The sequence below is a fragment of the Triturus cristatus genome, chromosome 5_1 (genome assembly GCF_964204655.1).
Source record: "Triturus cristatus chromosome 5_1, aTriCri1.1, whole genome shotgun sequence".
NCBI classification, from domain to species: Eukaryota; Metazoa; Chordata; class Amphibia; order Caudata; family Salamandridae; genus Triturus; species Triturus cristatus.
This window is the reverse complement of record NC_140587.1, coordinates 939494758-939522197: the sequence shown is the minus strand read 5'-3', so window position 1 is coordinate 939522197 and position 27440 is coordinate 939494758. Positions and strand designations below refer to the sequence as shown.

General features: G+C 43.9%; 1 protein-coding gene across 2 annotated transcripts in view; it reads left to right on the top strand.

The window, feature by feature from the left end:
- The first annotated feature begins 7129 nt into the window (after positions 1-7129).
- The window catches only part of GPLD1 (glycosylphosphatidylinositol specific phospholipase D1), a 513772-nt gene continuing 493461 nt past the window's right edge, over positions 7130-27440 (top strand). Inside the window, exon 1 of one of the 2 annotated variants that reach the window (XM_085605993.1) lies at positions 7130-7294. In XM_085605993.1, coding sequence (XP_085462119.1) covers positions 7168-7294 — 127 coding nt within the window. In that variant the 5' untranslated portion in view covers positions 7130-7167. The remainder of the gene's footprint in view (positions 7295-27440) is intronic. The other variant, XM_085605992.1, reaches the window with a different exon arrangement.

The window sequence follows — 27440 nt, the reverse complement described above, 5'->3', positions numbered from 1 at the left end:
AAAGGTCGCATCATCATCCTTTGTCTGTACTTCAACTCCCTTCGGTGTGCAATAGATGGTACAATTCAGCTTGCACAACAGATCTCTTCCTAGCAGGCAAACTGGACTCGAGTCGCACACCACGAACTGGTGTCGATCTTTAAAGGTTCCTACTCTGACTAGATTTGGCTCGGTCAGTGGGCCAGTCAGTTTCTTATTTGCTACGCCAACAACTTGGATTGATTGTCCTGAGAGGGGTAGGTTAGGGACTACTGCTGTTCTTACAGTAAACCGGGTAGCACCAGTGTCAACCAAAAAGGTGGTAGGGTGACCATCAATGTCTGCTTCTACAAATAGTCCCCTCTGGTCTACCTCCAAGACTGCTCCAAGCGTGCAGTTTTCCTCCTCTCTCAGGCACCGTCATGCCAACGGGTCTGGACCAAACTCCTCACACCCTTCAAACAAGGGCATCTGTTGGTAAGTTCGAACTCCTTGCTGAACACTTTGAACCCTAGGTGGCTGAGGAACTTGTACCTGCAGACTATTAGCCCCCCCTTTCACCATCCTAGGTCTAGTCACAATGGGAACCATTTCAGGTACAGGTACCTGAACTATCTCCACCTCTTGCTGCATCTGATTCATTGGATTCAAGGGACACTCGCGTTTCCAGTGTCCAACCTGATGACAAAGATGACACGTAGTGGTCTTTTTCAATGTCGCCACATCCATTCCTGTCTTCGGATCAAATGACTTTGGTCTTCCCTGACCTTGGGCATTCTGATTTCCTCCTTGGTTGTTTCCCTGCTTCCTTCCTAACGTTCCTCCATTAGGCTGTCCCTGAGCCGTTTGCATCTGAATGAGCATCAATTTGTCTTTCAACTTCCTGTGCTTCGATTCTCTCTCATCACTACAGTACCTGGCATACCGCAAAATCTCATCCACCGGCTTATTCTGCCAACAAATCAAATGCTGCTGTATCATGAGACTAACCTCTGGCCTCAATCCCAACACAAACTTCGAAACAAACTGTCCCATGTCTTTTGTATCCAACAGATCTAATCCACTGTACTGTTTAAAGGCCTGCAAGAGTCTTTCATAAAAGTCATGCACTGTCTCTTTTGGCTCTTGCACTGTCCGATCTATTTTGACCCAATCAATATCCTGAGGAGAGATTTTCGACTTCAACCATGTAATTACCTGTTCGAACTTCTTCATGACTATGGGTGACGGACAATTTGAAACAGGATCCCTGTCAGGCTCTGAATTTGGCCACTCAACCGCGATTTTACATGCCGACCATAAATCACTCGGAACCACAATGTCAAGCAGCGTATTCAAGTCAATCCATAACACCTTAGAGATCTTGACAAACCGATCAACCTGCTTGTACCACTTGACAGGCCTTTCCCTCAAGCGGGGAAAATCGTTCGTAAATGCAGCCAAATCACCCCTACTCCAAGGCACATGCACGTATCCTCCATTCTGTACCTCTCGTAAAGGGAAATTTCCTACATCCATCATCCCTCCCCCTGGAGGTGGCGTCTCTCCTATTGTCCTTTTAGAACTCTTCTTCTTAGACCACCTTTCTTCCCATTTGTCAAGCATGATCCATGCACACATTGCTATAATCAAATCTTTGATATGGGTCCTCAATCCCATGACCCTCTTCTCTTGCAATTCTTGGTCGCTATACTGCAATGGTTTCGTTTTAGACAGGTCCACGTCATACTTCTTAGCCAAATCTGACAACTTCTCATGTGCAGTTCTTGCCTTGCGAGTCACATCCTTCGCTACAAAAAGTAACTCGTCTTGCTCGCACATGTGTGTTCTTTCAAGAGGCAAATTTCCACTTATTATCTCATCTACTTCTGCCTTCAACCTTACAACATCTAACATTCTCCCTTTCAAGGCTCCCTTCAGTATTTCTCGACATGCTGCTCCATTCCGTTCATCATACTCGCATTCCTGTTCCTGAGATCTACTCTCTTCTGACATGCTCATAGGAACGGAACGATTTGCTACCGTGCCTTGTTCACCGTCTACAGTTCACCCACTCTGATTCTGATTTCTCACTGGCGGTGCCCACATCCGCAAATCTGATCTTGACTCAGCCAAAGACCTCGGCGTCATTGATCTCGCATCCGCCTGTCCCCTCGAAGAATCTGTTGTAGCTGGCAATGGCGTACTCCATGCTATAGGTTTTGGAGTCTGTTCCATTCCACTCACTGATCCATTTCCCTCCACCACATTCCTCGCTTCTACAGCTGACTGTACTGAACTCCCAACCCTCTCCTGATCCGGGTCGAAAACAGAAACAATAGGTCCAATGGTAACCGGTACCTTTAGAGCATCCGGTAACCTCATACCTATCCCAACCTCTGTGCTTGCTACATACTGATTTTTCATACCTTCGGTTCCTGTCGAGATTTTCCCTTCTACTCTCACTTCTGACTGAGTCGGTAATCCACTAGTCCCTTCTGCTTGAGCCGATTTCCCTTCATAGGAATCTGGATTATATGGAGGTGGTCTCTCAGACAACAACCTCTCTAGTAGGCTGTCATCTGTATCACTGTCATCGTCATCTGCACTCTTTGACTTAGCACTGTCTGTCTTCTCCAGTAGTGGGTACAACCTGTCCCCCTCTATAGTTTGTACTCTCCACCTCTTTTCTTGTGAGTACTAACTTGCCTCCTGGAATGTCCTAATTGACTTCTTCACCCTTTCCTGACTTCGGTCTCTCTGTCTGTCATGTGCTTCTCTAATCCATGCATGCAATGCCTCAAACTGAGTTGGACTCGGCAAAGGTCGTAGTGCCGCCATTACAGATTTCAACTGATACAACACTTCCAACCTGAAGGAGCCATTTCATGTGAAAGCCAATTCTCCCTCGCCTTGGGTCATTTTATGCCAATTTTCAAGCCAAATGATGGTGTGCAACCCCACATTTCTTGCCATATAATGCGCCGGAGTATCCTCGGGAGGGGCTTCTTCTCCCCCTCGAGTAACCACATGTTTATCACCTCTCCATAATTCTCGGAAAACCTTAAAACATTTCATGATGAACAATTTTCAATCGCACACAATATTTTCATTCACTTCCTGATGTCAAATCCACCAATAGCAGCGTGACTCACACCAACCGACCTATCGCAGCGTGACACCTTCTGACGTCACTTTTCCTCCGCTCGCAGCAGTTCCCCTCCTTCACAATTCACGTCTCACCCTTGCATTCGTCCCAGTCACACGCTGAAAAAACCGTTTGTCCCAAACAAGTTACTTCTCTGACTGTCCGTCCACAGTCTCTCGAAGTTGTCGACCTCAACTGGCAACTGTCTGTCCGGCAAAATGACCAGACAATCACCTCTCTGATAGGTTTCAAGTGCTCAAATTCCACGTACAACGACCCACGACCAGCGTCGGTTCCTCACACACTCACACATTCGCACCCCCTATCTCGGTCCGGGTAATCAATGACGTCTCACGATCCCCTTTCGGTGGTCAACAAAATCTACCTTGGGTGTCTTCTACACCACAATCACTTAAGCTTCTCATCAAGCCTAAGATTTTCCGGGCTGCGCGTGCTCACAGCCTGATCTCACAATCACTCAACACTCACTCCAACTCAGCAAGACATCACACAACAAGTCAACACCGCAATCTACAAACATCTCACCCTATTCATACTCACTCCTCCACGAACTGCTGCTTTCCGCCGCAGTGCTACTCTCCATCAATCTCCATCAACCGCCGTCGTCCGCTGCTCGCCATCCGATGAGTCACCATCACTTGACTTCTATGGGCCTCTAGAATCTCTTATCCTGATCTAGATCTCCCCCTCACTATAAGGGATAACCATCCTCTGCTACCAACTGATAGGACCGGATTATTGCCTACCTGGTTATCTCCAAGAATCCTCTCAGGTCGCCAGGATCTTTTTATCTGCTAAATAGTATAGAGGGAAGAAAGCTCAGTTCTTAGCACATAATTTCCCAAATCAAATATCATTAAGGAAGAACAACTGACTCCGGATCTAGAGTTTGTAGGATTTTATTACAACTAAAAATAACTGCACATACAAACACCTTAGCACAAGGTGTAGAAGATAAATGGGCACTAATACAAACGCAAGTCTACGTAAGAGTCTCATACGACTCAGAATAAAAAGGATAACAAGCTCTAAAAGCATAAGAAATGCAATGGTCAATCCAATGTCTACATTAGGAATCATTAGCCTAAAAGGAAAACAGTTAGTCTTTCCCTACTCTATCTCTAAGGTGACATCCCTACTTAGCATTTCCCATCCCAGGCAAGAGAATTAAAAAAAGGTGTCAGAAGTGAAGACTTCCCAAGAAGTACATTCACTTAATCAGAGCTCGTTCTAAGATGCTCCTTCTAGATTCCCATCTAAACCTCAACTGCTCAACCCACGGGGCACTGTCCCTAATTCAAAACCCCAAAAATGTAGGACACGCCCTTCGGCACACCTCTTCAGCCAGGTCTTCTTCCAGTACTTTTCCAGCGAAACTTGTCTCTCATCCAACGACGGTTAGCTTGACCTTGGGTCCCAGGCACCTTCTCCGCTGAAAGTATCATCCTCACATTACAACGTACTCCCCTGTTGGCTTCTCGTAGCATCCTAACTCCTACAACAAAGACCTAGTCTCACTAACGAGCTAAATGTCCTTGCACCTGCAACAGAAACATGGGAACAAAAACTTTTTCTCTTCTCTAAGATTGTTCCTCGTTCTGCAACCCAAAGCCTTTACCAAGGAAATCATTTTCTGCCTACAACATTTAGCTAACATAAGAAAATGAACAGGCCTTTCTCTTTTAAACGTATATGTGATCAGACCTTTACACTGTTAAACACACTACTAAATCACACTCTAAGCATTAGTTCATTATTCTTGTATACGTAAATAAGCAACTTGCACGTGTAACTTTAACATAACACAAGTTTAACTACTACATTACATTAACTAATCATTATGCATTTACTAAATACATTCACTATAATCTGCAGCATTACTCTTCACGGAAAACGTTATTACATTTCTAATCACCTCTATGTTAAACGATTCTAGTAATGCATTTCTATAGCACTCTTAGCCTACATCGATTAATATGCGGGTGCTGACTAACGGTGAATATGATGCACCCCTACAAATTTCAGAATAATATGACGCTCTATCAGTTTCATTTCATTTTTCCTTTTTAAACTGCTCGCAGAACAGAGGGGTGACAATCCTCCGCCTTAGCGAAGGAGCAACCGCGTGTTACTGTTAGTGTAAGTAATGGCACACCATTGTAGTGGGCTTTTTAGAATAGATATCTCTATTGGGATCACCTTTTAGTCACAATTTTAAGCTTCTGGAAGTATAAGAATAATTTGGGAAATAGTGGTCCATTTTCTGATGCACAGGTTCCATTTGATTGAATCAATGAGTTTCCTGTTCTGCAGTAATGTTATTGTTTATTCCTAACGTCACTGTTCAGGGCTGGACTGGCCGTAGTGGGCACCGGGTGTTTTCTCAGTGGGCCGGAAGGGTGGGGACTGGTTTTGGACTGGTAGGGGGCTGGTTTTTGTTGCTTGGGGCCTATTTTGCAGCAGTGCTGCAATATCGGCCCCCTGTATCAAATGAGCAGCAGCAGTGTTTCCCACCAGTACCCCCCTGCACCCCAGCCAGCAGCCGGTCCAACTTAATTTCCAGGGCTGGTTTGTGTCCCCAGTCCGGCCCTGCCTCTGTTCCAGGTAGATAGGAAGAGGGGTGGAATAGGGATGGAATTTATAACACCCAGTATATACCATTATGCCTGATCTAGTCAGGAATGAGGCACAACATGCGGAATCGCTACTTACTGCACCAAATCCCACTTGTTGTATCTTTTCTTTCAGTCCTTTTTCCTGAACAAATCTTCAAGAGAATTTTGCAGGCAAACTCTGTCAGTGGGATGATGATGATGACTGCATGCGGTAAATACCGCAACCCAGATTTACACAGACTTTGAACCAAGACAAAGTCATGCAAAGTGACATAAAATGAAGAAAAGTCTTGCAAGACTATTTCCAGTGCTAAAGGGAATTTGTGCTGGTAGTGCCCATTTCCTAGCAGAAATGGCACTTTGTGCTGCTTTGTAACACTTTGTTTAAGGGGCATTACATGGAGGTTACTTGGGCAGATCTGCAAAAGTACCAATCAATAGTTTTTGATACAAAGCTTGATGTACAAAGAAAGCCAGACCGAGCTTTGTGTCAAAAAAAGAACACCTCCTTGAAGCAAACGCAAACAAGGAGAAATGTTTTAATTTTCCAAACATTCCACAGATTGCATGTGTCTTGCACTGCAAAGCGCTCATACAATGCGTGGAATTTTTCAGTATTTGTATAGGCATAGTATTTGGTACTGGGAGTGCCGGACTGGGAAAACCAGCTGTGGCAATTGAGTTGGACCAGGCCTGCGGGGGGTGCGAGGATGGAGGGGTGCTGGTGGGAAACACTGCTGCTGCTTTTGTTACAGGGGAGCCATATTGCAGCACTTCTGCAAAACCACACTGCTGAAAAACTGCCCCCCCCTCCCTCCCCCAGTAACAAAAACGGCCCCCACCGGTCCAAAACCGGCACCCAACTTTCTGGCTCACTGGAAAAACACCTGGTGCCTGCTACGGCCAGTCCGGCCCTGGGTACGGAAAGGTTTGCAACATGGTGCAAAGGTTGTGCCTGCCACTGGACAACAGCAGGCAATGTTTAATATATATGGCTCTATGCTGCTTCCCCTTCCACAGCGCAGCAATTTTGGTAGCTGCGCTGCATTGCACTAAAAAAAAAAATCTGTCCCCGCCTGTGGTAATTCCATCCCTACTCGGAATTTCGACGAAGCGCAAGCTCCTGTCTGTAAATGGATCAGAATTTTCCAGACTAGTCGTAGCTGGGGGCCTAAACAGCTGAAGCCACGTTCAATATATGCGCTGCATCCTGGTATTTCTCATATCCCCTTGTTATTGTAAATAGGCGAAGAACCCAACAAAGGTCGCAGCAACAAACTCAGTTTACCCACTCGGCATTGCGACATGGACCGTCAAAAGCCTCTGCGTACTTTACTGGGGAAAATATTCTTTTTGGGCGGTGACGAATGAAAGCAAACAAGTGAAAGGCAAACTACAAAGTTCACAGAGCGGGTTTTCCGTTGCATGGATTGTGGTGGTGTTCAAAATCCCAGCAAAATGTCGAATACCCGGATTGCTATTTTTCTGACTTTGATCTGCAATTTGTTTGTAAGAAGTGATTGCTGTGGGATTTCCACCCACCTGGAAATAGGTGAGATTTATGTTTGAGAGGTCGTTTCCTGCTTTTGGGTTTCTTGCTGCATATGCCTAGGCACTTTGTAAAAATTCACCAGAGTGCAGGTCAGCTTGCTTCAATGCACTGCATGCAGAACAAAAGGAAAAGAGGCACATACATCTGATATGTCTTTTTCTTGTGTTGGGGAAAAACATGATTATTTTATCAGATGAAAAAGAAAACTTGAAATAAAGAAGATTGCTTTTTGTGCTGGATAAGCGATGTCTATTTCTGCTTTTCATGTAGTGCCGGAGCCGTGTTGCCGACCCGACCGCATGCTAGATTATGTTGAACCTAAATACCAAGGGGCATATTTACAAGGTCTGGCACATTTCTGCAAATCAGCAGGGATGCGCCAGAATAGATGCGGCACGCAATTCTCCCCTTGCGCCACCACGGATGAGTCGCATTTACAATGCGGCGCACCGTGGCACAGGGATAGGCAGATGCGTGTCGCATCTTGTGGCGTACGGGCGGCGCATTGCTGGAGTCGTGTCGAAAGCTCGACGCAGCTCCAGCATTGCACAGGGGCCGCCCATACTTAACGTGGTGCGTCACTCCTTACGCCTGCTTCAAGCAGGCGTAAGGGTTTGACGCAGCGTCATCGTAAAACTGACTCAGTGAAATCTTGTAGATTTCACTGAGTCAGTTTTACGAGGATTTCCTGCGACAACACGCTCACCCTGCGATGGAACGCCCACATGAAACCTGATGCATGTTTCATCTGGCGCAGTGCTTTACAACGTGACGCATCTGCCTAGATGCGTCACGTTGTAAATAAGTCGCAAGGTAGCGCATGGTTTACGCCGCCGCTGCGTTACACTAGTGACGCAACGGTGGCATAAATGTGTCACAAGGGGCTTGTATATCTGCCCCCAAGGGAACAGCAGTTCAAGTGACTTGTATCTGTGGGAACCATCGCAGATCAGTGATTCATTTATGAATAGGTAGGTGGTGGTATTTCGGGAGTTTGGGGAACTCCGTCACACATATGACGATGTCCCCAAGGTCGGTAGGGCAGTCGGGCAGTGCCAGAAGGGCTGGTCGGACTGGTCAGTGCAGGGGTCTCTTTTCTGGCCTTTTCGGCGTCTGTTATATTGTCTGCTGGGCAGGTTTTTACTGTTGATTTCACTGATATTAAAACAAAAATTGCCTGCCTCAGGCTCAAATCCATGCAGTCTTTCATACCTTGCAAAACATTTATACAGCGTGTCTTACCAAGTTCAAAACTGCCTTATTTTGCAAACGTGGGCAACTTTTTTAACTATCTACTTCACAAATGGAAGGCACTTTTATTTCATCTGCACAGCCCTATTCTTTGTTGTAGTCCGACCCTGGATTTCCTGTGCGCCTTAATGCATGCACGTTTGGATAGAATGCATTTACAAAGGCATATGGTACATCTATCATATTTGTGAAAGAGTACCTGTCTGCCCAAATCGAAATTAGGCTCTTAGGGCAATACGACGGATATCCCATTTGCCTTATAACAAATTTAATACCATGAAATGCACCTTTAAAATGGAAGACGGCATATCGGTCACATTTGTGACTGTGTAACCTATCGATCGAACTCTCTAACAAGCACTTAGACTTTATGTAATAATTCAAGTTAGTAAATGAAAATGAGTTGTAAATATACTGACATTATAGCACTAAAATCAAATTTCATATTTTGAGTTTGTCATAAGATACTGCGTTTTTAATGACATGATTTGACAGGGTAACATTTAAAATGTGTTCTAGAATGGCTTCTTGTTTCTTTGTGTAGATCTGACCTTCTCTCTTAAAATTACATTAACCTAAGTCCAAGAAGTGAATGTTGATTATGTTATGTTATGTTAAATTATTTGTAAAGCGCAGTGAATACCCAAGGATGTCTTGGCGCTGAAGTGGTGAGCAGCGAAAGGGGGATGAGTGACCCATTGATTGAAAAGCCAAGTTTTCAGAAGCCCCCTGAATTGAGATTGTGAGGGAGCTGATCTGAGATTGAGTGGAAGGAGGTTCCAGGCTGTCGCAGCTCTAGCCACAAAGCTGTTTCCACCCCATTTAGATTTTTTTAATCTGATGGTATTTGCTCTGAAAGACCCTGCTTATCTTAAATTTCTTGAGGGAATGTACCATGATAGGGCTTTCTTCAGAATCCAGGGTCCTGAATCATGGTGGAGAGCATTATCAGTTAGGCAAAGGGCCTTAAATTTGATCCTGTTTTTGACTCTCAACCAATGGAGATTGTTGAGAGCAGCGGAAACCGAATGGTGCCTAGGCAGGTGAAGAAGGAGTCTGGCCTCCGAAATCTGAAGCATCTGCAGCGTATTCAGATGTTGAGCTTGTAGGCTGATGTAAAGTCCATTACAATAGTCATTTTTGGATAATACAAGTGTGGCAATCACTGACTTCCTGGCTGAAATAAGCAAAAAAAATAGATTTAAAAAAAAATATTCCAAAGGTGTTATATGAGGAGACCCCTGCATTAATTTGGTTTCCCAAAAGTAAGTGGTCATCAATATTGAAGCCAAGACTCTTGGCTTTCCTGGTGGGTACAGGAAGGGGGCCCATCTCCCTAGGCCAACATGTGGCAGACCAAAGGTTAGGGTTATTGCCGAGTAAGATCACCTCAGTCTTTCCCGCATTAAGCTTAAGATGGTGCCTTGTCATCCAACCATTGATACCTTTCGTGCAGTCATGTGTGCGAGCACCAGTATAGTTGGCATCATGGGAGGCTGATAACATGATTTTCCTGTCGTCCACATAAGAGGTGAGGGAAAACCGAAATGATTTGACCAGGGGGGCAAGGTCTGTGACGTATAAATTGAAAAGAGTCGGGCTAAGAGAGGACCCCTGTGGAACCCCGCAGGGCAAGCAACATGAGCTTGATGAAAAGGTATCAAAATTAATTGTGTTTTCACTGTTTGACAGGAAGGATGAAAGTAATTTCACGGCAAGGTTTTTTATGCTTTTTGCTTCCAGACAGTATATCAAAGTGGAATGATCCACCATGTCAAACGCCGTGGATAAGTCCAGCAGGATAAGGGCTGCTGATCCCCCATTGTCTAAGATGAATTTGAGCTTGTCGTTGGCCTTAATCAGAGCAGTCTCTGTACTATGTTCGGATCTGAATACAAATTGTGTCGGGTCCAAACAGTTGGAATCCTTGATGAACTGATTTAGTTGCATGTTCATTACCTTCTCTACAATGTTTGCTGGGAAAGGGAGCCTGGAAGTAGGTCGGTAGTGGGCCGGGTCCTCGGGATCCAAGTTGGCTTTTTTCAATAGAGGCATGATGGAGGCTTGCTTCCATTGAGAAGGGAAGATTTTAAATATGTTTGAGAGATGGGTAGCAATGATGTCAGGGACTAGCTTTATGATTGAGGGGGGACATGGGTCGTCTGGAGAGTCTGACTTAGTTGTTAAAATAAGGTCTTTTATTGATGCCAAAGAAACAGAGGAAAAACACTCAAAGCTTTTAGTAGACAAATCAATGTTGGAAACTGTGTTCACATTGTCTTGACCGATGACAGGCAAAGAATTACCATAGAGACCAAATGACTAAAAAGTAGAGTCGCTTTTACGCCTAAGGTGTGAAGCAATGTCATAACAGAAGGACTGATTAACCCAATCTCTTTTTTGTTCAGGTTGTTTGGTTAATTTAATAATAACTTGATAGAGTTCTCTGGCTGCGTTTTTGGAGGATTCAATTTACGAGGAGAAATAGGCTGCCTTTTCTGTGACTAATATAGCTTTGTATTTAGTTAAAGAGTGTTTATAAATTTCTCTCTCTATGTCATATTAGGCTCTCCATTTCCTCTCTTGACGTCTGCAACCTTGCTTTTCTATTCTGAGAGCCTCTGAGAACCAAGGGGCGGATGGATGAGTTCTGCTAGGGCCACCTCTATATATTGGAGCAAGTTGAGAGAAGGCAGAGTTGAGCTAGGTGGATTACATCTCAGTTGCCAGTTCGGGATTGTCCTCCATAGAGGGACTTGAACTAACAAGAAGTTGCTCAAGTCAAGCTTGTTCAATTTTGCCCAAGATCTGTGCTGGGAAGATTTAAGCCTCTTGTTTGGGGCTAAATGGGTAGCGGGACAGTTGATCTTAAAGAAGACGGCCGTGTGATCAGACCAAATCAGAGGGAGTACTTCGAGGCTGGAGATATCTTTGTTGTTTGAGAACATCGCATCCAGTGTATGACCCCATGATGTGTGGGATCAGAACTAAGAAGTTTGAGATCACAAGCATCCATAACTTCAATGAATGAGTCTGTATCCTTATCTCCTATTTGCTGTAAATAACATTTAAAATCCCCAAGGACTGTATAGTTAGAATTACAAAGCTCTGCCTTGAGTAAAAGCTAATGGAGTCTAGGAAACCGGCTTTAGAGCCTGGGGGGCGATAAATTAAAAAGCCTCGAATTTGTGAGCCCAAATTTGAAGGACAGAGCTTCACAGTCGTCCGACTGTATAGTTGTAAAATGTGCTCTGATTTCATCACTGTAAATGACCGCCAAACCCCCACCTCTTTTTAAAGGACGATCATGCCTATGAAGCAAATAACCAGAGGGTGTGGTTTCAATCAGTTCGGGTGATGAGGTATTGGTGGCCCATGTTTCCTTGATGAATAAAATGTCAGGACTGTACGAATCGATCAAATCTACCACTTCATAAGCATGTTTGATTAGAGAGCGAGTATTTAATAAAATGTACAGTATACCCCAACTGTCCTTTATATCAGATGATGTCTGGCTGAAATCTGATCTGATGGGAGCTACTCTGTCATATAGCCTAAAGTCACAGGAGGTACAAGAGACCTCCAACCCTTGACCTGGAGTTAAACTGTTGGTGCAGTGACAGTTAGTCCTCTGGTTGTTTAATGCATGAAGTTCCCACCTGGTGTAAGAAATGTTAGAATTAAGATCTGGATTGAAACTGACAGGGGGTATGGCACTGGGCACGGTCCAGGCCCAGACGGGCGCAGACGGGCTTGCCTTTGGCATGTCTAAAGCGCGCCCGGTGCCGCATCCGCTCACACATGCCACCTAAATGCTGTGGCAGCTAATCGCTCCTTGCTGGAAGTACGGGGATCAAGGGGGATGAAGTTGCGTCACAGTGGCAGGAAATGCCGTGGCGGACCAGGGACTAACAACCAGAGAAATGCCCAGTGCCAAAGTGCAAAAATTGGGTAAGATTAGCTACGATTAAAAAACAATATTTAAAAAACTTTAAACAGTCACCAAAGTATTGTGCAAAGGTTTTAAAAAGATCAGCAATGAGTAGTCCCTAACGCGCTTTTTACAGCTTCTGTGAGTCCACTCACACATGCCACCTAAATACTGTGGCTGTGTCAGCTAATCGCTCCTTGCCGGAAGTTCGGGGAGCCAGGGGGGAGGAGTCACGTCCCTCTGCACAATCGGCAGTAAATGCCGTGGTGGCTGGGGACTAACAACCAGGGAAATGCCCAGTGTCAAAGTGCAAAAATGCATTAAGATTAGCTACAATTATAAAACAATATTTAAAAAACTTTAAACAGTCACCAAAGTATTATGCAAAGTTTTTAAAATGATCAGCAATGAGTAGTCCCTAACCCGCTACTTACAAACTACTTAGACAGCTGCAATGTTAATATGGTTTCTCAGAGTCGGTATTGGTAGGGACACAAGAATGGTCATGTCCTGAAGCCATTACAGTTTAGTGTCAGCCCACCTTCCTGCTAAAAGTCCTGTTCAAAGACCAGTGAGAGAGAAAGCATAGCAGGATTTATAAAAATGTGCTCTTTTTCTGTAATAATTTATATTATGATAAACATGAAGATTGATTCTACTAAAGATTCTTTGGTGGAAAAAGCTTTAGAGTTTTTACAAGTTTTTCAGCACCATAGTACCATAATTATTAGCAAATTTAAAAAAAAACATGGTTTATGGTAGAGTGTTTATGAGAGACTGGGACCTCATGTACTAAAAAAGCATTCTGTATAAGTGGTCGAAATTTGTGCTCCGAATTTTACCGAATGCATTTTTATTTTGCGTACCTACCTATAAACAAATAGGTTGGTCCACAAACTACAGAATCGTAGTGAGTCACAATTCGAACAACCAAATTATTATGCATGAGGTAGGTCCCAAATTGCGACCCACAGTAATTGGCTACAATCCCAAGAATGGTGGCGTACTGAGGTCAGTATACCACCATGTCTATGATTGCATTTAAATATTAAAAGTGACGCACCGGCGACGCAAGGGGCTTGTAAATGAGCCCCCAAAGGTTTTACAAACATTTTTTTATTGGTAACGTTACCTACACTTAAAAAAAAATGTAATGATTCAAAAATTGGAAGAGGATCCTTTGGGATCCCTTCCCGGTTACCAACTCCTTTGAGGTGGTGGTAAAATGGTTGTAAAAAAACATGAATACATACCATCAAAAATCAATTTTTGAAAGGGAATACCCTTAACACACCAAATAGAGATTCCTAATGGTTTCCTGAGCCCATTAAACAATTCAGAAAACCTTTTCTGAATAGGTAAATGTATTTAGTACATTTAAAAATGGATTTTAGCGTTCACGGCTCCTCTGATTTATTGAATTAGAGGGTGTGCAAATGTGAAAACCCTTTGTACATGAGGCTCTTGATCACTTAATCACCAGGGGTGGCTCCTCTGCTAAGGCGGAGGAGTGTCGCCCCACTGCCAGAAGCACCAAATAAAGGAAAAAATAAAATGATAATAATGGGATATTAATATCATTTTATTTTTTCCTCCTGCTGTGGCAGTGCGTGAGGAGGCAGAGCGGTGCTGCAGGGGAGGAGTGGTAAACACTCCTGTGCTCAATGACAGTTTGGTCGGCCCTCTTGGGTTGCCCAAAGCAGTCATGCATACTCCCCTGTTCTCCATGCAGTCTGCATTACAGCCTGCATTGAGAACATGCCCACCCCTACAGCCCAGGCTGAGAGACCAATCACAACGCTCCATTGGAGTGTTCTGATTGGATTAGTGGGAGCCTGGCGCCTGCTTCCTGCTCCGACCTGTAGTCGGACACATGCGAGCAGGAGAGAAGACGTGGGACCCGGCGCCACCTAGTGAGTTTTTTTGTAGTATTATTTTTTTTTAACCAGCCCCCGAGCCCCCCCTCCCGCGCCCACCCACGAGTTGTTCCGGCCGCCCCTGTTAATCACTGCTCTACAGGAACACCAGCCACTCCTCATTGAGGCGGCTCAATAGGGCCCAAACCATTTTGAGCAAGCTTAAGCTCCCTTTCAGATGCAATGTTGTCTAAAAGTTTGAACTGACTGTATCATGTCAATCATAGCAGGAGCCAGACTGATTTGAAAATGGTTGGTCTCCATCTGTAATGACACAGAATAGTTAAGAAATTATGGTATGAAATACACCAGGAGTGATCACCAGTGGTTCAGATTAATTCAAGCATTTCCATCCTTCACTTCTTTACTGTCTAGACCACCTTTGTTGTGGAAGCAAATAGGCAGTCATGGACAGACCAAGAGCTGAAGAAATGCCTGCAAGACACTGACCATTTTTAGGTGTCTGCATTTGCAATGTATGCATCATCAAGTGGGAGTTTCTAGTGGACTATGCACCATCCACTGAATTGTGTGTTACAGTTGAGCAACATGAAATTAGTGTGTTTGCTCCCAAAATAGGCAATGAGGCGCAGTCCATCAATTTAGCCTTACTCTAATTCAAGTGCCAATCTTGGTTTTCTTTCTGGTCTACCATTGCACTGTGAAAGTAGAAGTCATTTTTTTCTGTTAAGCTACTGCATCATAAATGCTTCTGGTCATTGTCTAAATAGCATGTATGCCTAAATCACAAGTTAGTAGGGAGCTTGAATGAGGAAACTTGGGCTTAATCCTTTGCAGTTATGGCGAAAATAGCATGCTTTTCCTCAAATGAATGTATGTTAAATATTAAGCAGTAAAGCAGCACCAAAGCAATATTAAAGTGAGGAAACCAAACAATAATATTTGCAAACCAATTCAGTGAACTTAAGTATAATGTAATAAAGAAAATGACATAAAGTTGTCAAAATTAGATTAAGGTTACCAGGGATGTAATTATTGTTACATTTCTAAGTTAGGGATATCTACAGGAGCACTGATGTATGAATGTTAATTTTAGTTTGGTTGTGCTAGCAAAAGCTGCCACTGGAGGTCACTTTTGACAAAAATAAAAGAAGGTTAGCAGTAAACTGCTCTGCCTCAAAAGACCGGGAGGGCACTGACAGAGGCAGTTGCCATAAGAAATGTGGGGGCATATCATCAACAACCGGCGATAATTATCGCTAAGCGCACTTAGCGCTAGGATAATTATCGCCGGCTATCACTTGTTCTTATCGCGGAGATTGCACGCTATCAGCGACGCTTATCTCCAGAGCGATAAAAATAACCGAGTTAGCTGCCAAATGTGCAATTATCGCTGGGATTCCAGTGATAATCGCACAACATTTGGCACTACGTTGTTGATAGGGCACGGCATACTTAACCATGATATCCACCTTCCATTGGATATCATGGCTAAGTCAAACTAAAAGCAGGTGTAAGGAAAGTAGCGATAACCACGGTTAACGCTACTTTTCTTATCGCTATGCTTGTTAGCGTGCCCATTGATAATTGGAGAAATGTCGGTTAGCGACATTTCTCCAGTTATTTTGGGAAGGAGCGCCCACTTTGCATCTCATTAGAGATGCAAAGGGAGGCGTAGGGAAAAAGGGTGCTAACATGCGATTATGCATGTTCGCACCCTCTTGTTAATAGGGCGAAAACATTATCTCCGCTTTTCTGGCTTTTAAAGCCAAAAAACGGAGATAAGGTCCTTGATGATATGCCCCGTGGTTATTCGTTGAGAGGAGTGGAAGCCCCACTCAAGCAACAACCACAAATTTTATCAGGGTGAATCTCAAAAGTTACCATATTAACCTGTGCTTAGCCCTCTGGTAGTTTGGAACAAAGCAGTTAGGCTTAACTTAGAGGCAATGTGTAAAGTATGTATGCAGCACACATGCGTAATAAATTCAAAACACAACGCAAGCAAAATCCCAAACCAATCTAGAAAAAAAGAGTACATTTTAATACATAAACCTACACCACAATGAACAAAATCCAACCAGTAGAACTGGAAATATTGATTTTGAGTTACAACTGATCATCTGGACAGTTGCAGGGAGGTCTCTTGAAGCATGCTGTGCCTCTATAGCTCACACAGGAGATAATCAGCCAACTGACTCTTGAAGTCACTTTGGGTAGCCTGGGATCAAGGCAAGCAGGTCCAATCTTCCTTCTCAGACAGCAAGACAGTCCTTCAAGCAGCAAGGTAGTCCTTCTGTTAGCAGGGAAGTCCTTCTTCTGAATGTTCCACGGGTTCAGAAGCATTCTTAAGAGTCGTTCTGAAGGTTCCATTTTTATGCATGATGCCAACCTTTGTGTGGGAGAATTCCCTAAACATGACCCAAAGCTGGTTCTGATAAGTTTGACCCCTTCCATGACCCTAGCTCCAAAGATTCAGGGGGGGCAAAGACAAGGGCAGGCTTTTTGTCAGGTTCCTTTGTGTATGCTGTGGACAAGGCCCTTTGAAATATAATCAGGGTAGGGTGCAGCTCCTACCCAGCCTTCCTGCCAGGACCACCCTCTTCCACTACACCCAGATCAAATTGTTCACTGTCTGGGCCAATGTACATTCTTGAGGGGAGAACCATTACCAGGCCCAGGCAAACGGAAAGTCCTAGAAAGCTTTAGAAGCTTTGGCAGGAAATACCAACTTTCTAAAAGTGGCATTTTCAAAATTATAATCTAAAATTTGACTTTACCATTAAAGATGATTCTAAATTACAATTGATTTGAGTGTAAACAGAAAATCTCTACCTGCTCCCAATCTGAAGTTAGAACAGATTAAACTAAGTAAGGTATCCCAGTTTTAGCCTATGGGAGAGATAGATCTTACAACAGTAAAAAATGACTTTAGGAGTTTTTCACTGTCAGGACATGTAAAACATAAACACACATAACCCAGCTTTTCAAATACCATGTACCATGAACTATGAGCCTTTAGGGATTGCCTTAGGATGGATTTATAAGCATTAACAAGAATGTTTAGCCCTGGCAAAAGGTTTATTTTGTCAGGTCGAAATGGCAGTTTAAAACTGCACTACAGGCTGCAAGGGCAGGCCAGGAACATATTTTAAAGGGGTACTTTGTGGGTTGCACAATGAGAGCTACTACTCACTAGTAGCACTTAAGTTACAGGCCTTGGGTGCAGACAGTACATTTATTAGGGGCTTAAAACTAAACTAAATCTGCCAATTAGGTGTCCGACAATCTTCAAGGCTTCCATAAATGAAAAAAGCCAAGGAACTACTCGGGGACTCATCTTCCTCATCAAGGGATTCCTCATCTTGCTCTCTTCTAACAGTAAATCTCTTGCCTCCATGAAAAAATGCTTTACCCGACTGCAGCTTTCGTACATAGAAACAAGTAAGAAGCTTTCAGTTTCATTGTTTTTATAAGCACAAACCTTTTGCTTTCACACCAGAGACTCACAAGACTATGGTTGATCATAATGGCTTGGTGCAACCCACGATCCTCCAGTGAACCAGACTCTGACTTCTCTGCAATCCACAGCCTCACAGGGAGTTTCAGGCTAAGTTCACCAGTGTCACCTTAAGGATTTGGGGGGTCCTGGGCAAGACATATTTTGAGGGCCACTGCAAGGAACACATTTTGAATTTTGTTACCCATTTCCTGCTAACTCAAGCTACCATGATATTAAACAATACTGAGGGGCAGAGTTACAAGCCCCTTGCGCCAATTTTACGCCGCTGTTGCATCACTGTTGTGATGCAGTGGCGGCGTAAACCATGTGCCATGTTGCGACTTATTTACAACGCGATGCAACTAGTCAGATGTGTCACATTGTAAAGCACTGCGCCACATGAAACCTGCGTCAGGTTTCATGTGGGCGTTCCGTCGCAGTATGGGCATTCCATCGGAGGAAAGCCTCAGAAAAGTGACGCAGTGAAATCTACAAGATTTCACTCAGTCACTTTTCCGACGCCGCTGCGTCAAAACCTTGCGCCTGCTTGAAGCAGGCGTAAGGTGTGAAGCAGCATATTGGAGATAGGCCAGGTTGGAACAGTGCTGGAGTTGCGTCGTGCCCACGACACGACTCTCGCACTGCGCCAACCTTACGCCGGCAGATACATCACGCATCTGCCTATCCGTGTGCCACGGCACGCCACATTGTAAATGCGGCGCATCCATGGTGGTGCACGGATAGTTTTGCGTGACGCATCTTTCTGGGCGCATCCCTGCTGATTTGCAGGGATGCGCCATAAGTTATAAATCTGACCCTAAATGATTTGCTAAACTTAAACAGAGTCACACAAAAACAGTAGAAATATGACCCCAAAAATCCTTAGATGATATGGGTTAGAGAGGCAGAGTCAAAGATAGAGATGGCAGAGAGGGACACTTTGCTAGGAATTAGAATAGACAGAGGTGAAAGAGAGAAAGTTCTCATTCCTAGGGAGCTCTTATGAAGGCGGGTGCCCTGGGCAATTGATTGTCAGGTCTGGAGAGCCAATCCCTGGTGGATGGGTGCACAGACCTGACAATCATTTGTTATATCATTGGACACTGGAAGACACAGTGTAACGGTTGAAGTGGCACACTAAGAAGAATAAGATTAATCGTATGAATATTGAGTGCCCAGAGAAACCTCATCAATTTGCCCTGGGCAATTGCCCACTTTGTCCATGCCTAAAAAACATCCCTAAATCCACACCTCAAATGGAATCTTAAACAACAGACCACTCAGAGAGTCTAACTACAGAGCTCTTATAATTCATCTCACAGTGTCTTTCTTATAAACAGGCTACTGTATGCACCTATGTGACAGTGCATTTGGTGGTGCACTGTTGTTAGAAATGGGGTTTCTGTTTGGCTAGGGTATGCACCTAAGTCAGGCGGAACCCACCACTCAAATCAGGATAAGGAAGTTGCACACCCAAGACAACCCCTGCTTACCCCCTTGTAGCTTGGTAGAGCAGTCAGGCTTATCCCAGAGGCAATGTGTAAAGCATTTGCGCAACATACACACACACAACATTGACACACAACCTACACCACAAAAAAGACTCAACACATTAGTATATAAAAATATCACTTTGTATTAGATCAACACATTAGACCGTCATCAGAAAAATCATAGACCATCAACACATAAATCCTAAGCAGTTTTGCTGAGTGGGCAATTGTCATGAACATAACATTTAGTGTACTAAATCAATATTTGTCAGTTGCACATGTCACAAAGAACCCATCATGAGAAAGACCATTACTGGGAATAACATTTAGCACCTCAAAGGTAAGGCAGAGGAACACATTGTTTTGTTGCCAATATTCTGAAAGGGCTCCTGCTAATGAGAGCTGTGTTCTACTGGACTCAGCAGAAGCAGGTAAAAAAGCCTCAATTTGGATTTGGCAGAATCGTGGTGGAGAAACTGCTCAGATCCCCACCTTGGGGATAGCACCGGGGTGGTACTTCTGAACAAGGGGGCCGAGCAGGACCTCCTTTGAGGATTCATCCCCGTCGGGCTGACTGGCCTTGGGTAAAAACAAAGGGGGCCCACGTTGGCCCATTGTGCTCCCGCGCTCCTTCTGCTTGTTTAGCTGATGTGCCCAGTTCACCTGAGCCCACGGGGCTCCGTCTGGTGATGGGCAGGAGCTGAAGCTGCTGTGGAGACTTCTTCTCCCTCTACTTGTTTTCGGAGCCTCGGGAGGCCTGGGAAGGTGTTCCTGGGCACCACAGGAGTCTTCATGTTGCCTGTTGCTAGGCAACGCCGGCTGTTCATTTTACACTTGCCCTGCTGGAGAGCGCAAGAGATTCTTTGTCATGGAAAGCCCAGCAAGGCTTTCCAACAGCAGTCGAGAGGTAGCAGGAGAAAAGGGGCACCTGGGTCTTCGCCAAGAACAGCGTGAAAGCACAAGGATGGTACAAACCAGAGTCCAAGCACCAGAACCTGGTAAAACAAAGGGCAAGCACCAGATCTTTCTCTAATCAAGTAAAAGCATGCAGAAGGAAGACTTCAATGTCCCTTAGTCTTCCACAACAGGAGTCCAGTACACCCAAGCCCTAGGAGATTCCTCACAAGCAGGATACCACAGCTGGCCAAAAAGAGTAAGTCCTTTTCCTCCCTCATAAGCAGAAGCAGCAACTGCAGGCCAACCCACCTCTCACACAGAAAAAGGTGGCACTCCTCCCGCAGCTCGTCAGCTGTTCTTCTTGGCAGGGTCCTCTTGTGTCTTGAAGTAATCTAAAGTCCTGGGGTTTAAGGTCTCATACATTTACCCCATTTTCTCATTGTTCTCTTTGGGGTAAGGGTTTCTAAGCCCTGTCCAAACCAGTCCTGGTCCAGCATGACCACAGGGGGTGGAGACAGCATTGTGCAAAGGAGAAAAAGCCTATTCAGGTACTAGCAAAACGTTCCCACCACTCTAAGTGCAGACAAGGTCTATTCGGTCCAGTGATGAGTCACCCAGGCAAGGCAGGACACACCTCAACCTCCCATTGTGACTGTCTAGAGTGAATGCACATTCCCAGATCCTGTAAACCAGACACTGAATTTACGAACAGTCAGAGGTGCACAGAATGGTATAGCAAGAAATTGCCCACTTTCCAAAAGTGGCATTCTCAAACACACAATTTAAAAACCACCTTTAACAAAAGGTGTGTTCATAAATTCAGAGAGCCTAAACTACATTTCTCTATGTTACAGTTCAGCCCCAATTATGGTCTATGGGACAGACAGCCTTTCAACAGTGAAAAACCAAATACACAATATTTTACTATCTGGACATGTCACACACACCAAGTACATGTCCTACCTTTCACACACACTTCACTCTGCCCATGGGGGTACCTTTGCCATACCTTAGGGGTGATTTACATGTAAGGAAATGAAAGGTTTGGGCCTGGCAAGTGGGTGCACTTGCCAGGTCCACATGGCAGATTAAAACTGCATGCGCAGACACTATAGTGGTAGGTCTGAGACACATTTAGAGGGCTACTCGTGTGGGTGGCACAACCAGTGCTGCACGCCCACTAGTAACATTTGCTTCACAGGCCTTGGCACTCTTAGTGCACTTTACTGGGGACTTATCCGTAAATCAAATATGCCAATCATGGATAACCAATCATATTCACAATTTACACAGAGAGCATATGGACTTTAGCGCTGATCAGCAGTGGTAAAGGTCCCAGAATCCTATAGTCAACAAAAACAGGCTCACAAAAAAAGGAGGCAGAAGGCAAAATGTTTGGGTTAAACTTGAAAAAAGGGCTAGATCTAACAACTCTGCTTTATCAATTAACATACTATTAACAAAAACCAGCATTGAAGTAGGTCCTAAGTGAAGCCTTCGGGGCTATTATGCTGACATTAAGGGAAATAATTGCATATATTCCTATATCATTAAATTGAGTTTTTAGCCTCCTTACTATTACAGCTGTTTTAGAACTCTTGTGCAAAACTAGATAGTGAGAAAGGCAGACCCATGATGACACTACGCCAACCCTACTGAGTGACAGTTGTGTGCTAAACAATGATGATGAAATAGCGTTGCCTTCAGTTTGACAGATGTAGCTCTCAGAAAACAGCTACCCAATCAGATGCTTGTGAAGTATTCCAGGGATGCAGAAGATGCGTTTGGTAGTTAATTGGCAATATATATGGGGATTCACTTACTTTACTAAATGGTAGGTTTCTTCATTACACAATACTACACTTAACAATTTGACTAGTTTTTAGGTATTGCTACAGGACAAAAGGTTTGCAGATCGACCTCACATAAATAAAAATTCATATGTCAGATTTAAAATATATATATATATATATTATATATATATATATATATTCACTGAAAAAACCATAGGTTTCACACACGTTATAGTTAGGAATTAGCATTTAAAAAACCTTGCAAATTCACTGAAAAAACCATAGGTTTCACACATGTTATAGTTAGCGGAAATTTTACTGATAAAAAACCAGTGAAATTCCCCCGTTATAGTTAGTGCAGGCAACTATAACTCACGCGACCGCAATCCTCTGCTGATGCTAATACTGTATTTAGACACTTATTTGCCCATGTCTTCTTCCATACATTTTTAGCTATACATATATTTCAAATATTTTTTTTTCATAAAGACACATATGTCATCAGCAGAAGATTGCGGTCGCGTGAGTTATAGTTGCCTGCACTAACTATAACGGGGGAATTTCACTGGTTTTTTATCAGTAAAATTTCCGCTAACTATAACATGTGTGAAACCTATGGTTTTTTCAGTGAATTTGCAAGGTTTTTTAAATGCTAATTCCTAACTATAACGTGTGTGAAACCTATGGTTTTATCAGTGAATTTGTACGGTTTTTTAAATGCTAAGTTACTTTACGCCATTCGTGGCGTGCGCGCCCACTTAACGCAGTTCGTTCCGTGCGCGCACGGTCGCGGTGCGCTTCGCGCACCGCGCGCCCACTTTACGCAGTTAGTGCCGTGCACGCACGGTGGGCACGCGGTGCGCTACGCGCACCGCGTGCCCACGTTACGCTAGATGGGCCATGTACGCACGATGCGCTTCGCGCACCGTGCGCACATGGAGGACATATGATGCACTTCGTTTTGAAAGGTAATATTTTAATTTTTCGTAATTTTTATAAGCCATGCACAAATGGTGCCCTTCGGGCACCATTTGCACACGGGGTGGAGAGAGTGTTGTTAATTTTTTCTTTTATTATTTTTGTTTAAAATATTGTGGTTTTTTATAACTCAAATAAACCCTGTACATTTGGTGGCCTCCGGTCACCAAAAGTACAGGGGGTGGGGAGAGTGTGGATAGTGTTTTTTTAAAATATTTTTTACCGTACACGTACGGTAAGCGTAATCGGCGAAATTAGCGAAAATATAAAAATTGCATTTTTGGCCTTGGGGGGTATTTGGGGACTCCCTCAACATGGCTATGTGTGTGGGAGCTGTCTAAACAGCCCCTTTACATGTTTATTGGTTTTATTTAACAACCTAGCTCTCAGTGCGAGAGAGAAAATGGCGGCCGCCGCTTCCTGGTTTCGGCCAATTCGAATGTTTACTAAGATCTAAGAGCCAATCAGAATCGCGCTCGCGCACGCCACCGTACGCGTACGGTAAGCTTACGGTAAGCGTACCGTAAGCTGGCTCAGATATATATATTGATTTAAAGGCTATTTTCTCAGAATCTACTGAACAGATTTACACCAAACCTACAAAAGGCACTTCCTTGACCTGAGGACTACCTCTCTGCCAAATTTCTAGTAATTCTGTTCAGCCGTTCGGGCTGTAGCCCTGTCTAAAGGTCCTATGGAAAAATGCATGGGAAAAACGCGTTTTGGGACCCCCCTTTTATCTCAGCCCCCGCTTGACGAATCCCCCCGAGACTTTCAGGGTAGGAGCGGAGCGTAGCGCCCCACCTATTTTGAGAAATTCGCGAGGATTCGTCGACCGGCGCCAAAGTTATTCAAAATAGAATGTTGCGGATTTCCTATGGAAAAGGGGTCCTAACTATAACTACCTACTGGCGACCGCCAGTAGGTAATATATATATATATATACATATATATATATACACATTGGCAGAGAGGTAGTCCTCAGGTCAAGGAAGTGCCTTTTGTAGGTTTGGTGTAAATCTGTTCAGTAGATTCTGAGAAAATAGCCTTTAAATCAATATATATATCTGAGCCAGCTTACGGTGCGCTTACGGTACGCTTACGGTACGCTTACCGTACGCGTACGGTGGCGAGCGCGAGCGCGATTCTGATTGGCTCTTAGATCTTAGTAAACATTCGAATCGGCCGAAACCAGGAAGCGGCGGCCGCCATTTTCTCTCTCGCACTGAGAGTGATGTTTAAAATATAAAGGACAAAAACATGTAAAGGGGCTGTTTAGACAGCTCCCACACACATAGCCATGTTGAGGGAGTCCCCAAAGATCCCTCAAGGCCAAAAACGGAATTTTTATTTTTTCACTAATTTCGCCGATTACGCTTACCGTACGCGTACGGTAAAAAATTATAAAAAAAAAAAAATTATCCACACTCTCCCCACCCTGTGTGCAATTGGTTGCCGAAGGCCACCAATTGTGCATGGCTTATTACAGCTGAGATAAACTATAATATTTAAAAAAACAAATAATAAAAAAAAAAATTATCCACACTCTCTCCACCCCGTGTGCAAATGGTGCCCGAAGGACACCATTTGTGCATGGCTTATAAAAACTACGAAAAATTAAAATATTACCTTTCAAAACGAAGTGCATCATATGTCCTCCATGTGCGCACGGTGCGCGAAGCGCATCGTGCGTACATGGCCCATCTAGCGTAACGTGGGCACGCGGTGCGCGTAGCGCACCGCGTGCCCACCGTGCGTGCACGGCACTAACTGCGTAAAGTGGGCGCGCGGTGCGCGAAGCGCACCGCGTGCTTACTGTGTGCGCACGGTGCGCGAAGCGCACCGTGCGCGCACGGAATGAACTGCGTTAAGTGGGCGCGCACGCCACGAATGGCGTAAAGTAACTTAGCATTTAAAAAAACGTACAAATTCACTGAAAAAACCATAGGTTTCACACACGTTATAGTTAGGAATTAGCATTTAAAAAACCTTGCAAATTCACTGAAAAAACCATAGGTTTCACACGTTATAGTTAGCGGAAATTTTACTGATAAAAAACCAATGAATTTCCCCCGTTATAGTTACTGTAGGCAACTATAACTCACGCGACCGCAATCTTCTGCTGATGACATATGTGTCTTTATGAAAAAAAAATATTTGTAATATATGTATAGCTAAAAATGTATGGAAGAAGACATGGGCAAATAAGTGTCTAAATACAGTATTAGCATCAGCAGAGGATTGCGGTCGCGTGAGTTATAGTTGCCTACAGTAACTATAACGGGGGAATTTCATTGGTTTTTTATCAGTAAAATTTCCGCTAACTATAACATGTGTGAAACCTATGGTTTTTTCAGTGAATTATATATATATATATATATATATATATATATATATATATATATATATATATATATACCTGTACAGTCAGCAGTCACCATCAGAAGCTGAAGTTTCTAGAGTTTGGGCTATATTGATCCTGGTTCCTGAGTCCCCCTTCAGCACCAACTAGTATGTGACGGGCTCAGCTCTGGTTGTAGGCACCAGGAGATTGGATTCTGTTAATGCATGTGCACTAATGCATGCACAACTACTGCTATGCAGCCGAGGTCCTTGAAAGACCCACCACGGTGCGTCACGATGCTCCAGTGTGATGTGCTTCCTCTGATCACACGCTTTCCCTGCGCGTCATAAGTTAGGGAGAGTTCAATTGGGCCATAGAGGAAGAGGGCTGCCCAAAACTATGCCAATCACCCATCCTTAAACACGTGCAGTGGGGCTGGACCAATGAATGCAGATAACTCTGTTCTTGCAGCTTGCTACTCGTCCTTGTCAATCTTTGCCAATAGTTGAAGGGAAGGAGCAACAATGCCCCTATTCAGTACCGCACCTACCTTCAAGTGCAAAATACTATGCTTAGACATATTATAAATCATTTTGCATATTGTTTCAATGCTGTACACTGCAACACATTTGCAATGTGCGGAACATTAGGAGAAATAAAAACATTTCTCCTTGTTAGCGCCTACCTTGGGGAAGCATTACTTTTTAGCTCAAAGCCCTGTTTGCCATTGTTAGTAGATAGGGCTCTGCTTCAAAAGCCATGGTTGATAGCAAAGAAAAGCCCTTGTACCACCTATGGGACAACCCTTAATAGAAAATAGCACATAGCGCTATTTGTGTTACTTTTAGGGCCATTTTCCAGCACAAAAAAAGGTCTGTGCTGGAAAGAAAATACTCCGTTAAAACTTTGCACCAGTTTCCATTTCTTTTAGTAAATTTGCACCAGTTGAAAGTGTCTGACCATGCATATTTTACCCAAACAATTATGAACAGGCAAACTTATGGGTCCACGCCACTACACATTGTAAATATTCATACTTGCAAAGATGTCATTCTATTTACAATACTACATGGGTGTAGCAAACCTCATCTATTAACGGAGAAGGCAAGCAATCAGCTGCGAATAACATACTCTGAAGCAGTACTTTTGCAATCTAAACTGTCTTCCCTCAAACTATATTTCACATGCAGCATGTTTGATGGTGAAGAGAAATGATTGTGCTGACATACAAAAAGATTTGAAGAGGCTATGTATTGCCTATTTGCTATTGTACATATATTTTGAGTCCTGTTGGTAGCCACTTGTTAGAGGCCGGAGATTCCACGCGCACCGTTGTTGTCAAGTGAGCGACCCGGACCCCCCCCCCGCTTCCATGTTAGGCCAAGAAAGGACACCGTCCTAGACAGCCCTGCTCACCCCCTTAGTAGCTTCACACGAGCAGCCAGGCTTATCTCCAATACATGAGTGTTCAGTATGTGCAACCATGCCCACAGCAATCCCAATGATGTCACCACAAATGGACTCCACACGAGTTTGTATAAAACGAGTATACTTTATATAGAAAGATATACGCAATGACCACACATACGAATCCAACATATACACAATGGGTAATATTGTTTCCGGTGGGTTGGGCGGTCCTAATCCCCAACCACTGCTTCTAATCAACAGTTACACTGACTTTTAACCGTTCTCAACAGGTTAGGTACGTCGTATCACTAGAATCTCACACACTGCAAAATAAAAGGAATACTGACCTACTTAACGATGGGTTCCTGTACAATGCCACAGTGAAACAATGCAATGCGTAGCATTACGATCATGTACCGAGTCAACACAAGATAATGCAACTCGGATCGCTACCAACATGTCCTGTTCAAGGAAGAAATACAGCAATGCGTCACGCTGCATTTACGTACAGTGCGATAGGAAGACAATGCAATGTGTATCACCACCAGCATGCCCTGTGCAAGGAAGGAATAAGGCAATGAGTCACAGACCAATTCAGTACAGTGCAGTAAATAACCAATGCAGTACACCACGCTATGATCCTGTATCCTGCAAGAGAAACATAATGTAG